This window comes from Monodelphis domestica, chromosome 5 (assembly GCF_027887165.1).
Source record: "Monodelphis domestica isolate mMonDom1 chromosome 5, mMonDom1.pri, whole genome shotgun sequence".
Taxonomy (NCBI): domain Eukaryota; kingdom Metazoa; phylum Chordata; class Mammalia; order Didelphimorphia; family Didelphidae; genus Monodelphis; species Monodelphis domestica.
Genome location: NC_077231.1, coordinates 34,328,644 through 34,350,364, shown reverse-complemented (window position 1 = coordinate 34,350,364; position 21,721 = coordinate 34,328,644). Strand labels below are relative to the sequence as shown.

Here is a 21,721-nt window from a genome sequence, read left to right as displayed (position 1 = left end):
AACATTCTGTCTCTGATGCATTTTCTCAAATGATTTTTCTCCTGCTTGCCAGAGGGAAGGAGTCTCTGCGATTCTTGTTGAGAACCCAAGAAGTGACACGAAATTTTTTTGGGAAATGATGTATCCTCCCCAAAACAGGGTCCCAAGACAGCCCCAAAGGACTCATGATGAAAGGAGCTGTTGGGAGTCATGAGTAGGGAACAGCCAGCCACCTACCTTCCTTCCCCTTTATTCCTTTTGCAACGGAACCCTAAAATATCAGAGAACAATTGGCAAAAATGTTTCATGGGTTGCTGGGAAAATGTTTAATTCAGAAAGTTGACAACAAAAAAAGCAACGCAGCTAAAAAGGGAATGATCTCCCCATCTTCTCTGGGGATGTCTCTGTTTTAAAACACACCATCTTGTGCCGACAGAGCCAGAGGTGTAGAGGATGGGGGGGGGGGCTCTCTCCTGGCTGGGGAAAAGGAGGTGGGCACCCACGATGGTGGCAGGACCGGGGAAGCTTGTGCCCTTTCTTTCCATAGGCAGCTTTACTGGCCCAGAAAATCAGGAAAATGTATTTCCATCATGGATTCTACAGTCCCTGGGAGTGAACCAGCTCATCTGCCATGCTCCCTCCTATACACATGCCCATGTAGAATGGCATCGTAGAAAGGGTGCTGGAATTGGGAGTCCTAACAGTACAGAATTTTTATTTAGTCTCTAAATATTTTGGTTTTTCACTGTGGTCGCTGGTAACTAGCTTTCAAATAGCGCCCGGAAGGGTGCAAAATACTTTACAAATTCCTCACAACCACCATGGGAGTTGGGCGTTATTCTCTCCATTTTGTAGATGGGGAAACTGAGGCACAGGAGTGATGCCAGTGGCTCAGGGTCATATAGCTCATCTATGAGGATGAATTTGAACTCAGGTTCCTGAATCCAGGTCCAGTGCTCTGTGTACTAGGGAACCACGGAGAGGCAATGTTTGTTGACTTACAGCTATTTTTGTTCCTAGGCCTGGGATTTCATTGGCGTAGGGAGCCCCATGAGGAACCTCCTCTAAGGAAGCAGATAGGCATCTTTGCCACCGGAGGTGTGAATTTTCTAGCAGTGGGGAGGGATGGTGACTTACCCAGGGTCACTTCGGCGGGGAGGACTTGAGTCGGGGCCTTGCTGATTGTGAGCTGAATTGGTTATTTTCCCCGTCACAGTTTGTTACCAGCAAAGCTGGGAGAAAAGCCTCTGAGATTCCCGGAGCCAGCTGGGCAGCGCTCAAAAGCACCCATTTCCTTTAGGGTCTCGCGCACGTCCCTGGGCTGGTAAGGAGTTAGACTCAATGACTCAGAGCCCCCACGTGGAGTCCTCCTGGAGCCGGCCGAAGGACGTTCTCCGCTTAGCCCTTCCCCGCATGTCTCTGTCTGTCCGACACACGCACTTTAAAGGAGCCGTCAAAGGAGCTTCAGGAGGAAACAGAGCAGCACGAGGAGAAGTCAAGGAAGCGAATGGACGCTCTGGGAGGTGAAGGCCTAGCTCTCCGCAGAGCGGATGGCAAAGGAAGGCGCAGGCCTGCTGGGGGCCCCTCTCACACCGGACGGACAGAAAGGACGAGCGACCCACTCAGAACCGTGTACTTTATTTGCCTTTAACACTGAGAGCTGCCCTCCGGGCCGTGTGCAGGAGAGGGGGTGCTCTTTGTGCTAACAACACCCGAACCCGGCTTCCAGCACATCCCCAGCCAAAGCTGCCCCCCCGAGGGAGGTCCTGCTGGACCGGCCTGGCAGGCCACAGGACATCTTGCTTCCACGCGGGCTCCTTCCCCGGGCTGGGGATCAGAGTTGGGAAGTTCTCGCTAAATGTTCTTCCTCTTTCAGACGATCCTTCACCTAGAAGAAAAAAGCAGCCGTCAGGAGCTTCTGTGCAAAGGGCGCTCCGCGAGGCTCCTGCTCACTGACCCGAGCTGGCCGGGAGAGGGGACGAGGAGGAGGCAGGGGCTGGCCACACGGACCGGGCCCAAACCGGGGGATTCCTCCTGCCATCTCCTCAGGGTCAGCGATGGCCGGGCCCTCTCTGTCCATCTCTGGCAGCGGATTCCAGCCTGAGGCTTGGGGAGGCTCCCAAGGGCCACATTCATCCATCTGCCTCGTCCCTGGCCCTCGGCTGGGTCTCGGGAGTTTCCCAGAATGCAACTGAGTAGGAAGGGCCCTTCAGGGAGAAAGTAGGCCAGTCCAGCTAGATGGCACAGTGGACAGAGCCTGGGGTCAGAAGGGCCTGAGTTCAGGTCCTACCTCAGCACTTCCTAGTTTTGTGACCCTGGGCAAGTCACTTGTGACAAGGAAATCACTTTAAAAGACTGATATATATATATATTAATTTAAGGTCGCCAAGGAATTCAGCTATGTAATTCCTAAATGAAAACTCAAATCAGCCATCAGTCTTTTATAGAGTTTAATTACAAACAGGAGGAAGAAAGGAATTAGAGATAGAGAGAGAGAGAGAGAGCGAAAGGGGAGAGAAAGGAATAGGGCTTAAATACCCCTTCTGTTTAGGCTGGGCCAAAAGGCCCAAGCCCTTAGATAGCTGGGGCAAAGAAAAGAGATCAGTCCCTATTACTCACGTGACCAAAATGGAGAAACAGTCTCAGAGGCCCCCACCTTCAGCTTCCTTCAGAGCAAGCTTCTCAGAGCACACTCCAACCACTCAGCCAAACTCCTCAACCACCTCCCTGAGTCTTCAGACCCCTCTATCTTTAAGGAAACCATCCAAGTTCCCTCCCCTCAGTCCTCACATCTACCAATCACTGTTCATCAATTTCCCTGTGCCAATGGAGGCTCTAGCTTAACCCAGGACCGCCCAGAGGTCTGCCCCTTTGCACATGTCTGTTGAAGGTCATATTTTCAAATAATTAAATCTTTGATCCTTTGCTACAGCCCTTTCTAAATCCTGTTAACCTGAGTAGGGTAGAGATTGGAATAATTAAATTTTGATCTATGCTGCAGCCCTTCCTCAATCCTGTTAGGACTGAGTAGGGTGGAGATTGATTCCAAGTATCTCCATTGTATCAATTCTAAAATCAATCATGACTCAAAGAAATTCCTGTTCTGTGCTTAAGTATAGGTCAAAGTCCTTTCCATTGTTCAGCAAAAGGTTTCTGTCCTAAAGTAATCTTAAGAAGGAAGGAGGAGGAACCTCCCATGCCAATGGGGTTCACATTCCAATAGCCAAGACCCACTATCAATAGGAAATTTTTCAAGTATGAAATTTCCCAATGGTGAAATTTCCAACATTTATAAGTCTAAGAAATTTTGAGGTTTACACACTGCACCCTGTTTGCCTCAGTTTCTTCACCTATTAATTGAGCTGGAGAAGGAAATGGCAAATCAGTCCAGTATCTCTGCCAAGAAAGCCCCCAAAGGAGTCTGGAGAGGTCTGAAAAAATGAGTAAAGCACCCCGAAACAATCCAAAAGCACCAGCTGAGCGTGTGCATGTGCGCACACCCACCCCCACCCCCCTCCTTGGCCTCGGCCTTTCTGTTCTGCCTCCTCCCCACCCACCAATCAATCAATCAATCCATCCATCTGTCCAGATTTCTGAGTGTCTGCTACATGCCAGGCGCCGCGCTGAGGACACAGAGAGAGTCAACCGGCCCGTGGGAGAGATAAGAGGCAGAACAGTGACTACGAGGCGAGACTACGCGGGATGGAGAAGAGTGGAGGAGACTGGCGGGAAGCCAGGGAGGCCGCGGAGCAGAGGGACAGCCGAGAGGCTGCGCAGAGGCCCGGGCCTGGGCTGGAGGAGTGTGTGGGGCTGCGGAGGGCCGAGGGGGAAGCCAGCAGAATTGAGGGGGATCCCTGGGCTTTGGGAACACCACTTGGCTGGCTGGCTGGCGAAGCGGCTGAGGTTTTGAGGCAGGCTGGCCATCGGGGGGGCGATGAGGCTCTCGGACCAGGGCCAGAGGTGTGTGGGGAGCTGCTGAGCAGGCGGGGAGCCAGACGGACAGGAGGATGCTGGAACCTTCAATAGTAACTGGGAAGGGGGGCAGCTGGGTAGCTCAGTGGATGGAGAGCCAGGCCCAGAGACGGGAGGTCCTGGGTTCAAATGTGGCCTCGGACACTTCCCAGCTGTGTGACCCTGGGCAAGTCACTTGACCCCCATTGCCTAGCCCTTACCTCTCTTCTGCCTTGGAGCCAATACACAGTATTGACTGTAAATAAAAAAAATAGCCACCAAGAAGGCAGGAGGGGGAGGGTGCCAGGACACAGACTGAACGCTGAGCTTGAGATGTCTCCTAGACACCCACGTCCAGTGTGAAAGGAAGCTGGAGACAAGGCCCAGCAGAGCACGGAGAGGGACCGAGAGAGCGGCCGGCAGGATGAACTGAGAGAGCGGCCAGCAGGGTGGACCGAGAGAGCGGGGCGGCCAGCAGGATGGACCGGCCAGGCGGCCGGCAGGATGGACCGAGAGAGCGGCCAGCAGGATGGAGCGGCCAGGCAGCCGGCAGGATGGAGCGAGAGAGCAGCCGGCAGGATGGACCAAGAGAGCGGGGCGGCCGGCAGGATGGACCGAGAGAGCGGCCAGCAGGATGGAGCGAGAGAGCAGCCAGCAGGATGGAGCGAGAGAGCGGCCGGCAGGATGGACCGAGAGAACGGGGCGGCTGGCATGATGGAGCGAGAGAGTGGCCGGCAGGATGGAGCGAGAGAGTGGCCAGCAGGATGGACCAAGAGAGTGGGGCGAGAGAGCGGGGCGGCCAGCAGGATGGAGCGAGAGAGCGGGGTGGCCGGCAGGATGGACCGAGAGAACGGGGCGGCTGGCATGATGGAGCGAGAGAGTGGCCAGCAGGATGGACCAAGAGAGTGGGGCGAGAGAGCGGGGCGGCCAGCAGGATGGACCAAGAGAGCGGCCGTCAGGATGGAGCGGCCGGGCGCCCTTCCAGGATGGGAAGCAGACCCGCGTGTAGGGAAGGAGCCAACAGAGGAAGGGCGGGGAGGAGAGGACAGAGGGCAGCCCCGGAGCAAGCACAGACTCAGGAGGGGGAGGTCAGGGCAATGGCCGAGTCTGGGTTGGGAGGGAGGATGGAGGCTGGGCAGGCCAGGCGCAGCAGCCTGTGGGGAGGCGGGCAGGCAGCGCCTCAGGACTGAGGACAGACGGGAGGATGGAGTGATCCAGGCTGGCGGGCAGGACAGGGAAGGCTGTCCAGGGGGAGGCAGGAGGAGGGGTGGAAGGCGAGTGGGCTGAAGAAGGAGGGGAGAAGGGGAGTGACCGGGTCCTAGCCAAAGGGGCTACAAGGACTCGGACTGCGCAGCAGCAGCAGCCTCAAAGGGAGGAAGGGGAGATGGCGACAGGAGCCCAAAGCCTTCCCAGCCAGCCACGGATGTCACGTGGGCGTGTGCCTCCCAGAAGCCCCTGGGCCCGCTCTCTTGGAGCCCTGTCCCCCAGTTATACCAAGTCCCGCTTTGTGGTCCTCTTTCTTGGCTCGGTTGAAGCTCAGCAGGCGGCCTGGAGCCGGCCCTCGCTGCGTGCTCTCTCTGTCCCTCTGGCTCTAGCATACCCCCGTGGGGGTCTGTGGAAGAGCAGCCTTGAAAGGAGCCCCCCGCCCCTTTCAGACTCGGGCCTCACACAAAATCTCAGCGGAGTTGGCTGCCTGTCTCTGGAGGAGACCTGCCATGAGGTCATTTTTCTGAGGGACATGTTGAACTTGAGAGACTACAATAGAAAGGAGATCCAGCAGGGGCCGCTGGGCGGCTCGGTGGCGTGAGAGCCAGGTCTAGTGATGGGAGGTCCTGGGTTCAAATCTGGTCTCAGACACTTTCTAGGAGGGTGAGCCTGGGCAAGCCACTTGACTCTAGCCTCTTCTGCCAATAAACTGAATTGATTCCAAGATGGAAGGTAGGGTTTAAAAAAAGGGAAAAGTAAGATTCAGAGACCCCTCTGTGTGCTCTCTGCTCCCCCTTTGTGTTTTGGGGCAGAAGCCAGGATGCCCGATCTCTAGGCTTTTCAGCTCACTTTACCCCAAACCCAAACCGTCCTAGAGTCTTCCTCCACGGCCCACCATTTTGGACTTGACCTTCAAAAGGGACAGACTCTCAAGACCGGCCCAGGCGATCCTAAGCAAGACACTGAGCGTTCGGCACCAGAAGAGGCGGACGGACCGCGTCCAAGGCTGTAGAGGCCAGGAAGGAAGACTGAGGACCCTGGACCTGGCCAGGAGGAATGGCTGCCAACTTGGGAGCGGTTGGGTGAGATGAGGAGGCGCGGGCCTCCTGGTAGGGATGGCCTTCCAAGCAGTTCACAGGGAGGAGGAGGGGCGTCGAGTTGGACCCCCTGAGGATGTTTTAAGGATGGGGGAGACTTGGCAATGTCTGTAAGCGACAAGGCAGGAGCCAGAAACAGAGGGATAAAGACTGGTGTGGGATGACAGACAGGGCAATGGGTCCTCCTAGAAGGGTTTGCCTTGTTTGTATCCCCCAGCTCCTAACACGCAGCCTGGCCTACAACCGATGCTTCATAAGTGCATAGACCGGCTGTTGCCTGACTCTTCGGGCTAAATAGCAGAGGAGGAGGTCTGAGGGACAGGAAGAAGTCATGAAATGTATTTCAGTACCTGGAGGGGCGTGTCTGGATCCTGCTTCCTGCTCTGCTCTGAGTCCATCCTCTTTTCCCTCATCTCCCCTTTGATGCCATCTGAATCCTCTTTCTTGCTCTGGTCTGATTCTTTGCTCTCTTCCCTCTTCATCTCCCCTTTTGCGCCATCTGAATACCGCTTCTTGCTCTGGTCCAGTTCCCTGCTTTCTTCCCTCCCTTCCACTTTTGTGCCATCTGAATCTTGCTTCTTGCTCTGGTCTGAGTCCTTGCCCCCTTTCTTCATCTCCTCTTTTGGGCCCTCGGAGTCTTGCTTCTTGCTCTGGTCCAGTTCCTTGTTCTCTTCCTTCTTCCCATCTCCCTTTATGTCAAGTTCAGAGAAAATCTGCAGAACAAAGAAAGAGCAGAACATTATGGAACCTTCTGGCCCAGTTGGAAGAAAGCGAGGCCCAGGTCGAGGCAGTTGGTTATTGGCAAACCAAGGTGGATTATGTGGGAAGATGCCACCTTGAACCCCAACCCTGCTGGCGTCCACTGAGGACATAACACCAAGGCAGCATCATTAGAGTTAAAGGGGACGTTGATAATAATTGAGTCCACGCCACCCAGGGCAGAAATCCCTCCATCCCGACGGAAGAAAGGATTTGTTCATCCCTCCCCAATTATTTTCTGTTGCTTGTATATATGCAAGGCTACGTGGGGACTCCATGGCAGGAAGTTTTCGGTGGTGTCCCCCAGCGATCCGTGCTGGGCCTTCGGCGATTTAAGAGCCCATGACATGGATAAAGGCTCCTGAGAGTTGCAGGTGACCCAAAACCGGGAGGGGACAGAGATGCTCGCGTGTGACGACAGCCCCTGGATCCAAAAGGACTTTCACAGAACCCAGTTAGATGAAATCAGTGTGGGCCCAAAGCCACCCTAAGGATGTTTGGACGGTCATTTGTCTGAAAAGGATCTAAGGGTTTCGGTGGACCGCAAGCTCTGGGAGAGTCAGCAGGGCGAGGTGGCAGCCCCCAAAGCTCCAGCAGCAGCAGCTGCTACTCTAGGAATAAGGAGGGGACGGCCCCACTGTCTGCCATCTCAGACTTCATCCCAAGCACCGTGTTCAGTCCTGGGCATTGCAACTGCGTTACGTTCAGAGGCGGAGCAGGCCGAGACGGAGGCAAGGGCATCTCTGAGCCGAAGGAGAGAAGCCTCTGGGGAAGCAGCATCCCAGGCTTCACGTCTTTGAGGGGACGGTACCCGGAGCACGGAGCAGACTTGCTCTCCTGAGCCCCAGAGGGGACAGCCAGGAGCCATGGAGGGAAGCTGCCAAAAGGTGAGCCGTGACTGGATGGCAGGAAGAGGGAGAAACTCACTACCAGTTCTATTTTGGAAGGAGGCCGATTGTTAGCGTGGATATTTTTGGAAACTGTCAAATTCAATTAAAAGAAGGTTCTTTAACGGAACCACCAACGTTCCTGTAACATTCGTGGCCCTGGTTCTGCCATAAAGAACAAGTCCAGTCCTTTGTTCAGATGGGCGGTCCTTAGATGCAACCATGAGCCTCGGCTGAGGATTTTTGCCCAGTTAGTATGGAAGAGCCAGTGGGCGGACAGTGTGTCCGTCTGCTCTCTGGCTGCTGAGGGGTTTAGAATTCATTCTAAAGTCGGATAATTGAGGTGGCCTCGAGGCCTCTGCGTTTCTGATCACCGGCCGGGGGTTGCAAACACTTTGGTGCCTCTGATTTAGAGAGAGCGAGAGCCAAGGGTTGCCCAACTAGTTAGGGGAAGAGCTGGGTACTTGATCGCTCTCTCCAATAGACCCCTGGTATGCTTTGAAGGAAGAATACTAAAGTTGGAGCCAGAATAATTGACATTTTCCACCTGGTGGATCTCTGGTGAGTCACTTAACTAAAAGGGCCTCAGTTTCTTCATCTGTAAAATGGGGATGCTAATAATGTCCCTTCCAGGGTCGTTGTGAGGCTCAAATGAGATAACAGATACACAGCGCTTTATAAATCCTTAAAGCATTGTGTCAGTGCTGTAATTCTATCATTATTAACATGGGCCGGAGCCAGGAAGACCCGAGTTCAAATCTAGCGAGGGGACCCGCCTCAGCATCCTCAAATGTACCAGCCCTGCAGGGTTACTGGGGGGATCCAACAAGGCACCTAAAGCTACTGGGTCTCTGAGCCTTCCTCCTGTTCTCCCGCCCCCAGACCCGAGGGCTCCGCTCTGGGCCCTCTCACCTTGAGGATGGCTGTCGGAGGGCACTCGTGCTCCTCGGAGCTTCTGGCACCGAAGCCCTCCTGGCTGGCTTCGGGCGTGCACGGCTTCTCGGCGGCCATGAGAATAGGTAAGGGCCCTGGGCTGGAAAGGGCTTTAGGAGGAGGTGGCCTACTGGGGGGAGCCGAGACTCTGGGACTGGGCATCTTCTCCTTCGGCTGGCCTTCGCCAGGGGCCTGGAGCAGGGGCCGCGACTCTCCTGGGGCCGGGGAGGGAGCCTCCCCCAGAGAAGGCAAGGCCCCGGGGGAGCCTTCATCTGGGAGCTCGGCCCGAGCTGGGCCGTTGCAGGGCAGCAGGGCCTGTTCTTCAATCCTGGGGCTTTCTGGGTGCCCACTCCCCTCGTCTTCAAAGGGGCTATCCTGGAATTCAGGGGAGTCTCCTCTCTGGACTAGCTCCAGAGCGAGAGCTTTTCCCTCTCCGGAGACTAACTCTCCTTCTTGCTTAAAGGAGAAATAGGAGGTCACGGTGGGACTAGGGACTCGGGGAGAGTTAACAGTAGGCGAGGAACTTCTGGGAGAGTGGCTGTCAGGAGATGGGCTGCCGGAAGAGGACTGCTCAGGAGAAAGACTTCTGGGGGAGGTCAAAGGGCTGCCCTCTCCGGCGAGCACTGAGCCACTCAACTTCGGGACTGGGGACGAGATGACGAAGGAGCTTCGGTGCCTGAAGAGAGAGCACAAAAGGGTGTTTGAAAAAGGCCTCAAGAGAAGCCCGGTCCCCCCGACGTCGGGTGGCGGTTCCTCGGGCCACTCCGGCCACTCCTTATGAAAGGCCCTCTCTCTTCTCTTCCTTAGAAGGCCCGGGGTAATACAGGCCAAACCCCTTCTGCCTCCCGGAGATCTGCCCTGCCGCATACCACTAGTCTAGTCACCAACCCGCTGGCATTTCTTCAGAATCCTAACTGGGGAGTCGAAAAAGCCCTAATTCTCTTTATCCTCTCATATTAGAAGCGGGGAAACTGAGGCCAGGAGACTTTCTAGGAGAAGCAGCATTCTACAATGTCACCAGGAAAAAACCACTGGCCGGAGAGTCAGAATCTCCAGCTCTACCACCACCTAGCAACTAGGAGTCTGGGCAAGTCCGTTACCTTTGGGGGGCTTCAGTGCCGCCCCCTCCAGGAACCCAAGCTAGGATTCGCTCGGGAGCCGAGGCGCTGCGTTTTCTCACCTGACCGCCTCAACTGAAGTCAGACAGACAAAGTGAGGCCATAAGGGAGGGGAGGGAGGATCTCAGCTCTCCCTCCACAACACAGGGGAGCGCTGAAGGCTCTTGAGCCCGGCTGCAATCCTCTTCCCGCTGGGGCCGCTAGGAGGAGGAGCACGAGACTGCCAGATAAGCGGGAGGGAAGAGAAACCGAGGACTTGGGGCAGAGCTGGGATAGAGCGAGGCAAGCCATGGTGGACCCGGACAGGCAGAGGCAGAATTCCGGCCAGAGCCCGGCTCCTTTTTTCATGCTGAACCCAGCAGGATGCCTCCTACCTAGTAGAAGCTTCAGAAAGCTTTGCTGCAGCGAATTAAGGAACTGTCTCTGGCCTTGGGAGATCCCAGACTTCCGGAGGTGAAGAACTGCTGCCTTATCTCTTGGGGCCTCAGTTTCTTCACTGGAAAAAGCATATGGGCTGGAGCAAACTAGGCTGGGATGCTCTGGATGTCTGAGCTGGAGAAGAGGCTTCCTTCGGGCAGGCGACTCCTCCTCCCCACCCCTGGCCAGGCAAACAAAGCCCGAAGCAGGACATGCTGGCCCCTCTCCCCACCTGCCTGGAGGCACACTTCCGGCCCCAGCCCAGGATTCTCTCATCTCCCTTTCCTGGCTCTCTGCACCCACCTTACTGTGCTTATCAGAGTAGAAGAGCTGCCAAGTGAGAGGTGTGAGCCACCTCACCGTCCCTGGAAGGAGGGGGTGCCAGAGGGAAGCCTGTCTGGGAGCCAGCGAAGGCAGAGTGCAGAGGACGGCCCTGACTACAGCGAGTCCAACCCCAGGGCTCCGTGAGAGCTCTGGGGCTCCCCAGAAGATGAGGGCCGGCCTGCTCTCCAGCAAAGAACAGTGGGAGAAGATGAAGACATCACAACGGCATGGCTGGCCCCCAGGCAGGGGCCCCCAGCTTCCCTCCCCCCTCGGGGCCCTGCTCAGGCTGGGAGCACCCCGTAGGTAAGGGTTAAGAGTTCGGAAGAGGGAGAGATAAGGGGCCTGCAGGGCCTCAGAGGCTTCACAGAACAGGGAGATCCTGGGCGCAGAAATGGGAGGGCGTTCCAAGAAGAGGGTCGAGGGGAGCCCCGTGCGCAAAGGCACACAGGTGGGAAAGTACAGAGCACAACGGGGAAGCTGCCACCTGGCTGGAGAGCTCATCAGGGCCCCTTCCAGCATCCTGGGCAGGCCTGGGCTGCAGGAGGAGGAGGCGACAGGAGCAGGGCGAGGGGGAAAGGAACAAAGGGGGCCCAGAGAGGGCTCACTTGGATATGCCCTTGACCACGAAGACTTTGCTGGAATACTGCTTCTCCAGTTTGCTCATCACTTCATACAGGTCCTGGTTCAGCTGTGGTGAACAAGAGACAAAAGGAGGCAATGGACCTGGGGGGAGGGGGGAAGCCGGCCACCTCTAGCCCTGGCCCTTTGCTTCTCTCTGACCACCGCAGGGAGCTTCCAAGAGAAGGGCAGGGCCAAGGCTCCTCCCCACGGCCCCGGCCCCAGGGGTGTCTCTGCACCCAGCCAGCACGGGGTGGGGGTGCCAGGGGAGCACTTGCTTGCTGAGAAGCCCTCCGGCGGGGAGCTCTCCCCTCCAGAGATGCTCTGTGGGAGCAGTGCCGTCCCCTCTTCCCTCCCAATACGCTACGAAGGGGACGGGTGCCGGGTTCTGGGCCCGCTTTGGGAGTAGAGGCCGATCCAGCCTGGGTCACATGTCCATGCTGCCTCTGGCACAGGGTCGGACCACATGACCTCCCAAGCTGCCCTTCTAGGGTACTCTGAAGCCCTCCGCCCAAGAAGAGGGGCGCCACCTTCCTCTGAGCACGGGCCACACTCGGGTCAGTGTGGAGAAGGTCCCCACTTCGGGGGGGGGACTGAGAGACCCCCCACTGCTCTGGGGGGGCGATGTATGGAGACCAGGGGCTAGGGCGGAGGGTGGGGGGCCTGAGGAGCTCTCCCGGGGTCAGGCCTCATCCCCGAGCCTTCACCGCTTCTCGCTTCAGTCTGAGATCCTCTTTGGTCGGAGGTCACCACCTGCTCTGGGGCTGACTTAGGGCGGCCTTGTCCACTGGGGCGTAAGAAGCTCTGAGGGCAGGGACTGTGGTGTCCTCCGCGGCTTCGGCACCCACTTATCAATAAACCTGCATCAATTTGGCCCCGCCGGAAGCTCTCATTTCAGTGCCACTCCTGCCCTGAGCCCTTTGCACTGTCTGCACGCACGCGCGCACACACACGCACACAGACACACACAGACACAGACACACACGCACGCGCGCACACACACACACACACAGACACGCACACGCACACACAGACACACACACGCACACACATATGCACACACATGCACACACACAGACACGCACACGCACACACACAGACACACACAGACACACACACACGCACATACACGCACGCACACACACACACATGCGCGCACACACATATGCGCACACATGCACACACACACATACACACACACACACACACTAGCACACGCGGGCTCCTTCCCACGGCGCTTTGGCTTCTTACCTTGCTCATCTCCTTATAGAAAATGTCCCGGAGGTTGGCGATGTTCTGGAAGATGGTCACATAGCAGCCGATGCGGCTATGGGGGAACAGAGCGGAGAGGAGGGCAGGTGTTAGCGGAGGGCAGAGGCTCGGGACCAGGGGCCCCGCCAGGGGAGGCAAGGCACAGCCCTTCATCTCTTGGGCTTAACAAGAGCTTCCCCTACGAGGCCCAGGGAGGCCGTGCCCTGGTCAGAGCTAGCGCCAAGCTGGCTCTCCCCTCCGTGTGCCAGGTCCCAGGCTTGGTCCTCCAGACACCGGGCACTTCTCCAAGCGCCCCCCTCCGTCCCGATGCTTGGAGCCTCTCCCCTCTTCAGGTCCGAGGGCAGATGGGCAGCGGGCCCTGGGTGGAAGGGGCCGTTGTTAAGGAATCCCATTTTAAATGCCTTCAAAGATGGCACCATTTCAAAAAAGTCCAGTTCAACTGAATTGGATTTTTAGGCAAATTCTATTGAAAGACAACCGGGGCTCTGTAAAGTGCCTCCTAGGGCTCCCCACCCCGCCCCAGGTGAGCTTTTCTATGAACCTGCAGGTTCGTGCTTGGTTTTATCGAGGGGTGCAAGAACGGAGCCATAACAGCAGCTCATTTTGTGCAGCCTTTAGAACCTTTTGCTTTTCCCCCCAGGATCTGTCACCGATGGGGACGCGGGCCCGTCACAGAGCGGCTTGGCGGAGGGCATGAGACAGGTCTGGGGGAGGCTCTCGGGCTCTCTTCAGGCTACTGACACATCCTCGGGCAATGGGCAGCCCCTTACCACGACATCCCCCGCTTCTCTCATTCCCTGGACCCCTTACCTGCTGTAGAGAAGGGGCAGTTCTTCCTGTAGGTCTCGGTTCAGGTCCTCAAACACTGTCTGTGCTTTGAAAAACTCCTCCTCTGCCTGGGAATGGGGGTGGGGGTGGGTCAGAGAGCCGGACCGTGGGCCAGGCCCGAGTCCTCCCCTGCTGTGCCTCCCCTCGGGCCCTGGTTCTGCCACCCCCTCTCCTCCCGAGGGCAGACACAGGAGGGACTGGGCCCTGGCTCTCATCCAGCAGGCCCTCTCGTCCTCGTTACCTTGATGGTTTTGGTCTCGTCCTTCTTCTTGGAGTTCTGTAGTGCTTCAAGGTGGTGCCGGGCACTGTCATAGTCTACGAGTTTCCGACTTCGCTTGGAAATTCTCTCCTGGTCCAGGAAGGAATAAAAAGGCGTGAAACGGAACCCAGGAGACAGTACAGACAGTGACCGAAAGAGAAAGGAACCAAACACGCCGACTAGATCAAACCTGAACCAAAAGGGAGCAAGACTGCAGGAATGGACCCGAGAGCCCTTCAGGGAGATGGTCGTTTGCCATGTTTATAGACTTTCAAGGAATCCATCAGCTGTGCTGATTTCCCCCTTTTTAAAACAATATTTGTCACATGGGATGACTCTCTGAGAAAGGGAGAAGGGATATTGGAGATAACTGAGTGATAGAAGAGCAGAAAATAGCAATACAAATTGATTAAAAGACAAGAAAAAGGTCCCACTGACTTCCCTACTGGGTGGGCTAGAGATCGGAGCACCAGCTTCTCAGCGTGACCCTAACCTTGCCTGGCAGAGACCAAGAAGAGGAAGTAGGGAAATGAAGCGAAACAAGCTGAGCTCAATGAGAAGATCCACATTCGCCCCCAGCCCCCTCTTTTAAACTTCCTGGAGGAAGAGGCTCATGTAAAGATCACCAGCCATCAACATGGGAAGGCAGTGGCATACAGTAGAAAAACAATGGATTGAAGAGCACTGTGCCTGGTTTGGACTCCTGAGTCCCTATCAAACCAAGCCCTGAATTCATTCATTTATTTTTTTTAAAACCCTTGCCCTCCATCTTATGATCAATGCTAAGTATTTGTTTTAAAGCAGAAGAGCTCTGAGGCTGGATAGTCAAGGGACCTGCCCAGGGTCACACAGCTAGGATGTGTCTGAGGCCAGGTTGGAACCCAGGACTTCCTGTCTACAGGCCTGGTTCTCTATCTACTGAGCCCCTCAGCTGCCTTCAAGCCGTGAATTAACTTAAATATAACTTGTCTTGGCCTCAGAGCGTTGTGATCTCCAAAGTCCCCTACAGCCTCCACGGCTGTAGATCCTATGAAACCCCTGAGAGAGCCTGTCCCAACTCCATCCAAACCACAAGTCTAGACATCCTGGGAGTCTAAACTGGGGCCTACAGGTATTTTTAGAAAGACAAAGTTTAGCAAATTAGCACAAATGAACTAGTAGGGCTGTGGGGCCTACACAGTGCCCACTGCTGTTGTTGGAAAGTGGTTGCCACCAGCTGCCACTCTGAAGGGCAGCTTGGCCCAGAGATGGAGGATCAAGAAGAGCTACATTCAAATTCCACTGCTAATATGGACTAGCTCAGGGACAGATCAGGGAAGATCAATTAATCTCTCCAAAGCTAAGTGAATGTTGCCTCTGAGAGCTCTCTTACTGTGTGCTTATGAGACTGTAAGCACAATTTAGCAATTACTGTCATTGCTGGAAAGCAGACAATTAGCATGATTGTAAAATGGTACCTGGACAACACAGGCTTGGTCTGACCACCCACATGTCCGGAGCATACCCAGACCTCTCTGCCTAGAACCACTGGCTGCAGAGGAACCTCTAGGGAATGAGGATAGTCCTTTCTGGCAAGTGCATCTTTATTCTCTTTTTCCTAGTCTACTTTCTAGTTACTTTTCCATCTTCCCTTTCTTCTTCTATTCCTGTTCCTTTTTCCCCTACTCTCTTTCTCTCTTTCTCTCTTTCTTTCTCTCTTTCTTTCTCTCTTTCTTTCTCTCTTTCTTTCTTTCTTTCTTTCTTTCTTTCTTTCTTTCTTTCTTTCTTTCTTTCTTTCTTTCTTTCTTTCTCTCTTTCTCTCTCTCTCTCTCTTTCTTTCTTTCTCTCTCTCTCTCTTTCTCTATTTCTTTCTTTCTCTCTCTCTTTCTCTCTCTCTCTTTCTTTCTTTCTTTCTTTCTTTCTTTCTTTCTTTCTTTCTTTCTTTCTTTCTTTCTTTCTTTCTTTCTTTCTTTCTTTCTTTCTTTTTTCTTGTCTTGGTCCCAGAACTAGAAATCATGGAATTTAGTATCTGGATAAACCCTTCAAAATCATCTAGTCCAGTATTTCTTCTACAGATTTAGCCACAGAATGCCTTTGTCTTAATGTGTATGGATGGGAATGGGGGGGTGGGGATGGTCCTGTGGATTTAGGCATCTGGTCTACCTCAGCTACAAGGTTATGAACAATTTGGCCAAAGCAAAGTAAGCAAAATTAAGGCTACTCCAAAATGGGCCCATCTGAGAAACAGTCTGGATAATGCAGGAATTCATACTGAATATTTACAGTTTACATCAACATTTTCTCAGGGAAACCCAATTCTTATGACAACAGAAATGTATTCACTGATAGTTTGGATCTAGCCCAATCCCCTAGTTTAGAGAAGAAATGGAGGTCCAAGAAGTAAACCAATTCCTCTTGGGGCACAGATCGTTTTAGCCTCAAATGTAATCTTCAATTAATCTCCATAATCTCACCTGGAGGACTAACCCAAACCCTAGCCCAAATCTAACTCTTTCTACCCTCCTATATCAGAAGTCTCCTGACTATATCTCTCTTAGGAACGATCATGCCATTATTGTCTTCTCTCGGAGATTGTGAGAACAGAAGACGACAGGATTTGGAATTGGAAGGGGCCTGAGAAGTCCTCCCGGTTATTTACTTTTGAGCCCACCTGGCACCTGGCACATTGAGTGGTCCTGGTCCGCTACCCCAATCTGTCTCACTTTTGACCTTCGCCCGGACACTGAGCCAACCCTGGTCCTTTATAAAGCGGATACCTTAACATCACTGAATTGGCATACGTAGTTCTCCATGGTTCTCAAGACCTGGTCAGCCAGTTTCTCTTCATAATCTTCCCAAAGGAGATTATTGTTCTGTGGGTAAACACAACGAGGTGAGGAGGTAGTTTGCTTTGGAGGTGTTGAGAATTTCCCACCATCCTGTTTTTCAGGAGCAACTACCAACTAGGTTAATGTCCCAGAGTGCTGCCAGCCAGTCAGCCTTGTCTTGGGCTCTGGGGGGAAGATCCAGAAAGAGAGAAAGAGAGTCCCTGCCCTCTGCATGTCCCCCATCTGAAGGAGTAGATGAACCTTAGGAACACGGGGAAAATGAGCGCCAGATACTAATACTGGGGGGGAAGTAGGGATTAAGAGGAAAAATTAGGATCTCTGACAGAAGGAAAAGAAAGGCTTTGGTGAGGACTGTTAAGAGTCCAGAAAACTGACATCTATAGATGAAAATAATTTTAAAAACTCCAATGGAGTTAGGATCTCATTGGTTCCTCCAGAGTATGGATCTCCACCCATCCAGGCCCACTTGTCAACATCTTCCCATTAATTCCAAGGGCCTCCTCAAGTTCTCTTTATATTTGTAACCCATCAAACAATAACAACAACAACCACCCCCCTTTTTTTTTAAGCCCTCACCTTCTGTCTTGGAATCAATACTGTGTATTGGTTCCAAGGCAGAAAAGTGGTAAGGGCTAGGCAAGGGGGGTCAAGTGACTTGCCCAGGGTCACATAGCTGGGAAGTGTCTGAGGCCACATTTGAACCCAGGACCTCCCCGTCTCTAGGCCTGACTCTCAATCCACTGAGCTACCCAGCTGCCCCCGACAACCCCTTTTTAAATCGAAGTTTCAGCTTTCCCTTTTTTATCTGTCCCAAGTCTGTCATTTTTAATAGCAAAGGACAAGAAGAATCACTTCTCAGTTCTTTTCAGCTTGACTGAAGCCCAGAATCCCAGCCTGGACCTAACTTTCAGGGAGGAGAGCAGTGAGACAAAGGGTGAGAGCAAAGGGACACTATAGCTCAAGGATGAGGAATGTCTTTGTCTGGAGATTTCCCAGTCACCCTTTAAAACTCATCTCAAACCATATCTCCTTTCAAAATCCTTCCTAATTCCACTACATGGCAATGATCTTTCTCCCCTCAGACCTCACATAATTTTTTCTGGACTTCCCCTAAGGCCCTTATTGTGTAATATTATATATTATAGTCATTTCTATTTGTGTCTTATTCCCCTACTGGATGTAAGTTCCATGAAGGCAGGGACCATGACCATGTCTTTTACAAACTCTCCATTTCCCCTGGTGCCTGCAAGGTTTGTCTACATAGGGTAGGTGGTGGTTGTCAGTGGCCCCAGGTCTTCCTCTGTACCGCTGCAATGACTTTCAGGTCCCTGTAGCCCTCCCACTCAGAGCTGTAGATCTCCTGCAGTGTTTGGGACAGTTTCATCGAGCTCTCATGCATCACTGAAAAAAAGGAAGTCAGTCTCTATAAGAGGTTTCACTTCAAAATTCATTCCACTGATTATACAAATGACATGCAAATCATATCATCATTAGGCGAACACTTTAAGATGTGCTCCCTAAAGAAGTTGGCTAGAGCTCACGGTAGGATTATTCTTGGTTTTTTAAAGGTATTTTATTTTCTCAAGTACACATAATATTAATTTTCAAAATACGTTTTCTGAAATTGTAAGATTCAAATTGTCTCCCTTCCTTACATCCTCCCTCCCGGAGATGGTAAACAATTTGATCTAGGTTATATATATATATATATATATATATATATATATATATATATATATATATATATATATATATATATATATATATATATATATATATATATATATATATATTATCATGCAAAACATATTTCCATATTGGTCATTGTTGTAAGAGAATACTCCTATAAAACCCCAACCCCCCGAAACATAAGTAAACGAATGTGAAAAAAGCAGAGCTCCACCAGTTCTATCTCTGGAGGTAGAGAGCATTCTGTCATCTTCAGAATTGTTTTGGATCGCTGTACTGAGCAAAGTAGCCAGGTCTTCTAGTTGATCACTGTACAGTATTGCAGCTATTGGGTACAATGCTCTCCTGGTTCTGTTCATTACACTCTGTGTCAATTCGTGCATCTGATCTGATCTGAAAAAGTCCTGCTCATCATCTCTTATAGCACAATAGTACTTCCATTACCGTCATATACCACAACTTGTTCAGCCATTTCCCAGTTGATGGACCTCCCCTCAACTTCCTATTCTTTGCCACCCCAAAGAGCTGCTATAAGTATTTTTGTACAAGTGGGTCCCTTCCGCCTCATGACCTCTTTGGGGTATAGACCTAGTACTGGTATTAGAGGATCAAAGCTCTTTGGACAGAATTCCCTCCAAACTGCCCTCCACAATGGCTGGATTAGTTTAGCACCTGGTAGGGTTATTCTAACCAATACAGCCAACAAAAGCTTGGCAGATAGATCTCAAAAGATCAAGGTAGACGGGAGATGGGAAGGCAGGATTTCGGATAACAAACTAAAAGCATCTCTGCTTTGGTGGCCTCTCCCGCAAGACACGTCACTCTCCTTTCTTTCCCTATCCTATCTTCCAGCTACTTAGTACAGACCTGAATGCCCTCTCGGGTCACAGCTGGGGGAAAACATACCTTTAACAGAACTAAGGAAATGTTTCAAGTCCTTGCATAGTTTTTGGCCTTCAGCCTAAAAAAGAGAAGTTAATTTGATTAAATGACTGGAAAGACTCTTCCGAATGATGGAAAAGGAAGAGGGATACCCCTAGAATAAGGTACAACAGACAATTTGAGGCTGCCACCTATTATAATTTAAGCACTCAACAGTCCTGATGGCTACATGTAGATCTGCATGCTCTTTCCATAGATTCCTCCACTCAGTTCTATTTTCTTCGTAGTTAACCCAGAGACAGCCCCTGGTTCTTGGAGTCCATGCACATGGAAGACAGCACAAACTCCCTCATGTTCTACCCAACTGAAAAGGCTTCAGGTACAAATCACAATGGCTGATTTGTTTTACTACAACTCATGAAACTGTCTACTGGGACGCAGATGAGTTGTACCCAATCAATCGGGGTTGCACTATGAAAGGCCTTAGTCTTGGCCCATAAAGAGCTTACATTCTAACCAGAGAGACATGTATACTATTTGTTGTTGCTCCTGTTTCAGTCATGCCGGACTCTGTGATTTCTTCGAGGTTTTCTTGGCAGATATTGGGATGGTTTGCCACTTCCTTCTCCAATTCATTTAACAGATCAGGAAACTGAGGCAAGTGGGGTTAGTGACGTGCCCAGGGTCACCCAGCTAGCCAGTGTCTGAGGGCAGATCTGAATTCAGGAAGAAGCGTCTTCCTGATATCAGGTTCACTGTCCCACTTGGCTGCCTGATGTATATTAGATGTATATCACATATAAAGTGTATGTGTGTATATTTGAAACAAGCTGAAGGGGCAGGGCTGGCATCGGGGATAACTTGTGCAAAGGCCCAGAGATTAAGGGACTCGTGTCAGAAGAGCAGCTTGGCTGGACAGCAGAGGGAGGGATATAAAGTGAGTCTGGAACGGCAGGGTAGAAAGGGTTTCGAACAAAAAAGAGGAGAGTCTGCTTGGTCCTGGGGTCAATAGGAGCCCCTGGGGTTTACTGAATGAGGGAAGGACATTGGCAGCCTGGAAGGGAGGCCAATGAAGTAAGAGAGAGGACATGACGGTAGTAGGGGCTGCACAAGAGGAGACGGGAGAGCTGTTGGGGAGGAGCAAATGACAAGGCCTGGAAAATGACTGACGACTGAAGAGCTGAGCGGAGCTCCAAGCCTGCCAGTCTGGGCGGCTGGGAGGCCGACGGTATCGGACAGGAACAGGGAAGTTCAGAAGTGCTGCTGGTTTGGGGGGAAAGGCAGCGTGTCCTCTTGGACTTGTTGTCTTTGAGATGTTTGTGGGATGCTCCGTTTGACCTGGAAATCTGCGAGGGGGACGAGAGCTCATCTGTGGATCCAGAAGCCACCAGTAGAGATCTGTAAACCACACTCAGCAAACTGATAAGGTCACCAGAAAGACACTGTAAAAAGAGGAGGGCCTAGGACAGAGCCCATGGGGATCCCGGCCCTGGGGTCACGTGACTAATGATCCAGAGATTCGACAGAGAGCCATGAGAACCAGGAGAGAGCAGGGACATGAAAACCCAGAAGGGCTCTAAGAGGAGAAGGTGGGCAGCAGAGTCAAGTACAGCAGATAGGGGAGGAAGATGAGGATCTAGGAAGGGTCTTCAAGCTCTGGCAGGTAAGAAAGCCTGCCCTCCAACTGGGGAATGGCCGAACAAAGTGTGGTATGTGTTGGGGGTGGAATACGATTGTGCTGAAAGGAATGATGAACTGGAGGGATTCCATGGAGACTGGAACGACCTCCAGGAAGTGATGCAGAGCGAGAGGAGCAGAGCCAGGAGAACACTGTACACAGAGACTGACACACTGTGGCACAATCGAAGGTAATGAATGGACTTCCCTACTAGCAGCAATGCAGTGATCCAGACCAATTCTGAGGGACTTATGAGAAAGAACGATATTCACACTTAGAGGAAGAACTGTGGGAGTAGAAACACAGAAGAAAAACAACTGCTTGATCACATGGGTTGGTGGAGCTATGACTGGGAAAGTAGACTCTGAAAGATCACCCCAGTGCAAATATTAATAATAAGGAAATGGGAGGGGGGCAGCTGGGTAGCTCAGTGGATTGAGTCAGGCCTAGAGATGGGAGGTCCTAGGTTCAAATCTGACCTCAGCCACTTCCCAGCTGTGTGACCCTGGGCAAGTGACTTGACCCCCATTGCCTAGCCCTTACCCCTCTTCTGCCTTGGAAACAATACACAGTAGTGATTCCAAGATGGAGGGTGAGGGTTTAAAAAAAATAATAAGGAAATGGGTCTTGATCGATGGCACATGTTAAATCCAGTGGAATTGTGCGTCAGATACGAGAGGAGGGAAGGAAGAGGGGAGGGAAAGAACATGAGTCTTGTAACCATGGAAAATTATTCTAAATCATCTAATTAAATTAAATTAAAAAATAAAAGAAATTGAGGGAAGCATGGGCAAAAAGGAAAGAAGTTGTTATTATCTGCATGCAAATAAAATGAGATAATATTTGTAAAGTGCTTTGCAAAAACTAAAGCATTAGGCAAAAAATAAGAATGCATGGACTCTCTTTACTCAGCAAAAAATCCATTTAACTCAGTTATTATTTAAAAAAGAGAAGAAATCCTCCATAACCTGGGAGAGAACAGATTCAGCTGAGTAA

The 21,721-nt window shown here is 52.2% G+C and overlaps 1 protein-coding gene across 2 annotated transcripts in view; it reads right to left on the bottom strand.

The window, feature by feature from the left end:
- Positions 1–1,601: 1,601 nt before the first annotated feature.
- Positions 1,602–21,721, bottom strand: part of BIN2 (bridging integrator 2) — a 36,082-nt gene continuing 15,962 nt past the window's right edge. Inside the window, exons 3-12 of one of the 2 annotated variants that reach the window (XM_056798206.1) lie at positions 19,072–19,126; positions 17,783–17,877; positions 16,405–16,500; positions 13,631–13,738; positions 13,372–13,457; positions 12,541–12,616; positions 11,277–11,359; positions 8,792–9,488; positions 6,584–6,946; positions 1,602–1,867 (exon numbers count right to left, since the gene is read on the bottom strand). In XM_056798206.1, the coding sequence (XP_056654184.1) occupies positions 1,814–1,867; positions 6,584–6,946; positions 8,792–9,488; positions 11,277–11,359; positions 12,541–12,616; positions 13,372–13,457; positions 13,631–13,738; positions 16,405–16,500; positions 17,783–17,877; positions 19,072–19,126 (1,713 nt within the window). In that variant the 3' untranslated portion in view covers positions 1,602–1,813. The remainder of the gene's footprint in view (positions 1,868–6,583; positions 6,947–8,791; positions 9,489–11,276; positions 11,360–12,540; positions 12,617–13,371; positions 13,458–13,630; positions 13,739–16,404; positions 16,501–17,782; positions 17,878–19,071; positions 19,127–21,721) is intronic. The other variant, XM_056798207.1, reaches the window with a different exon arrangement.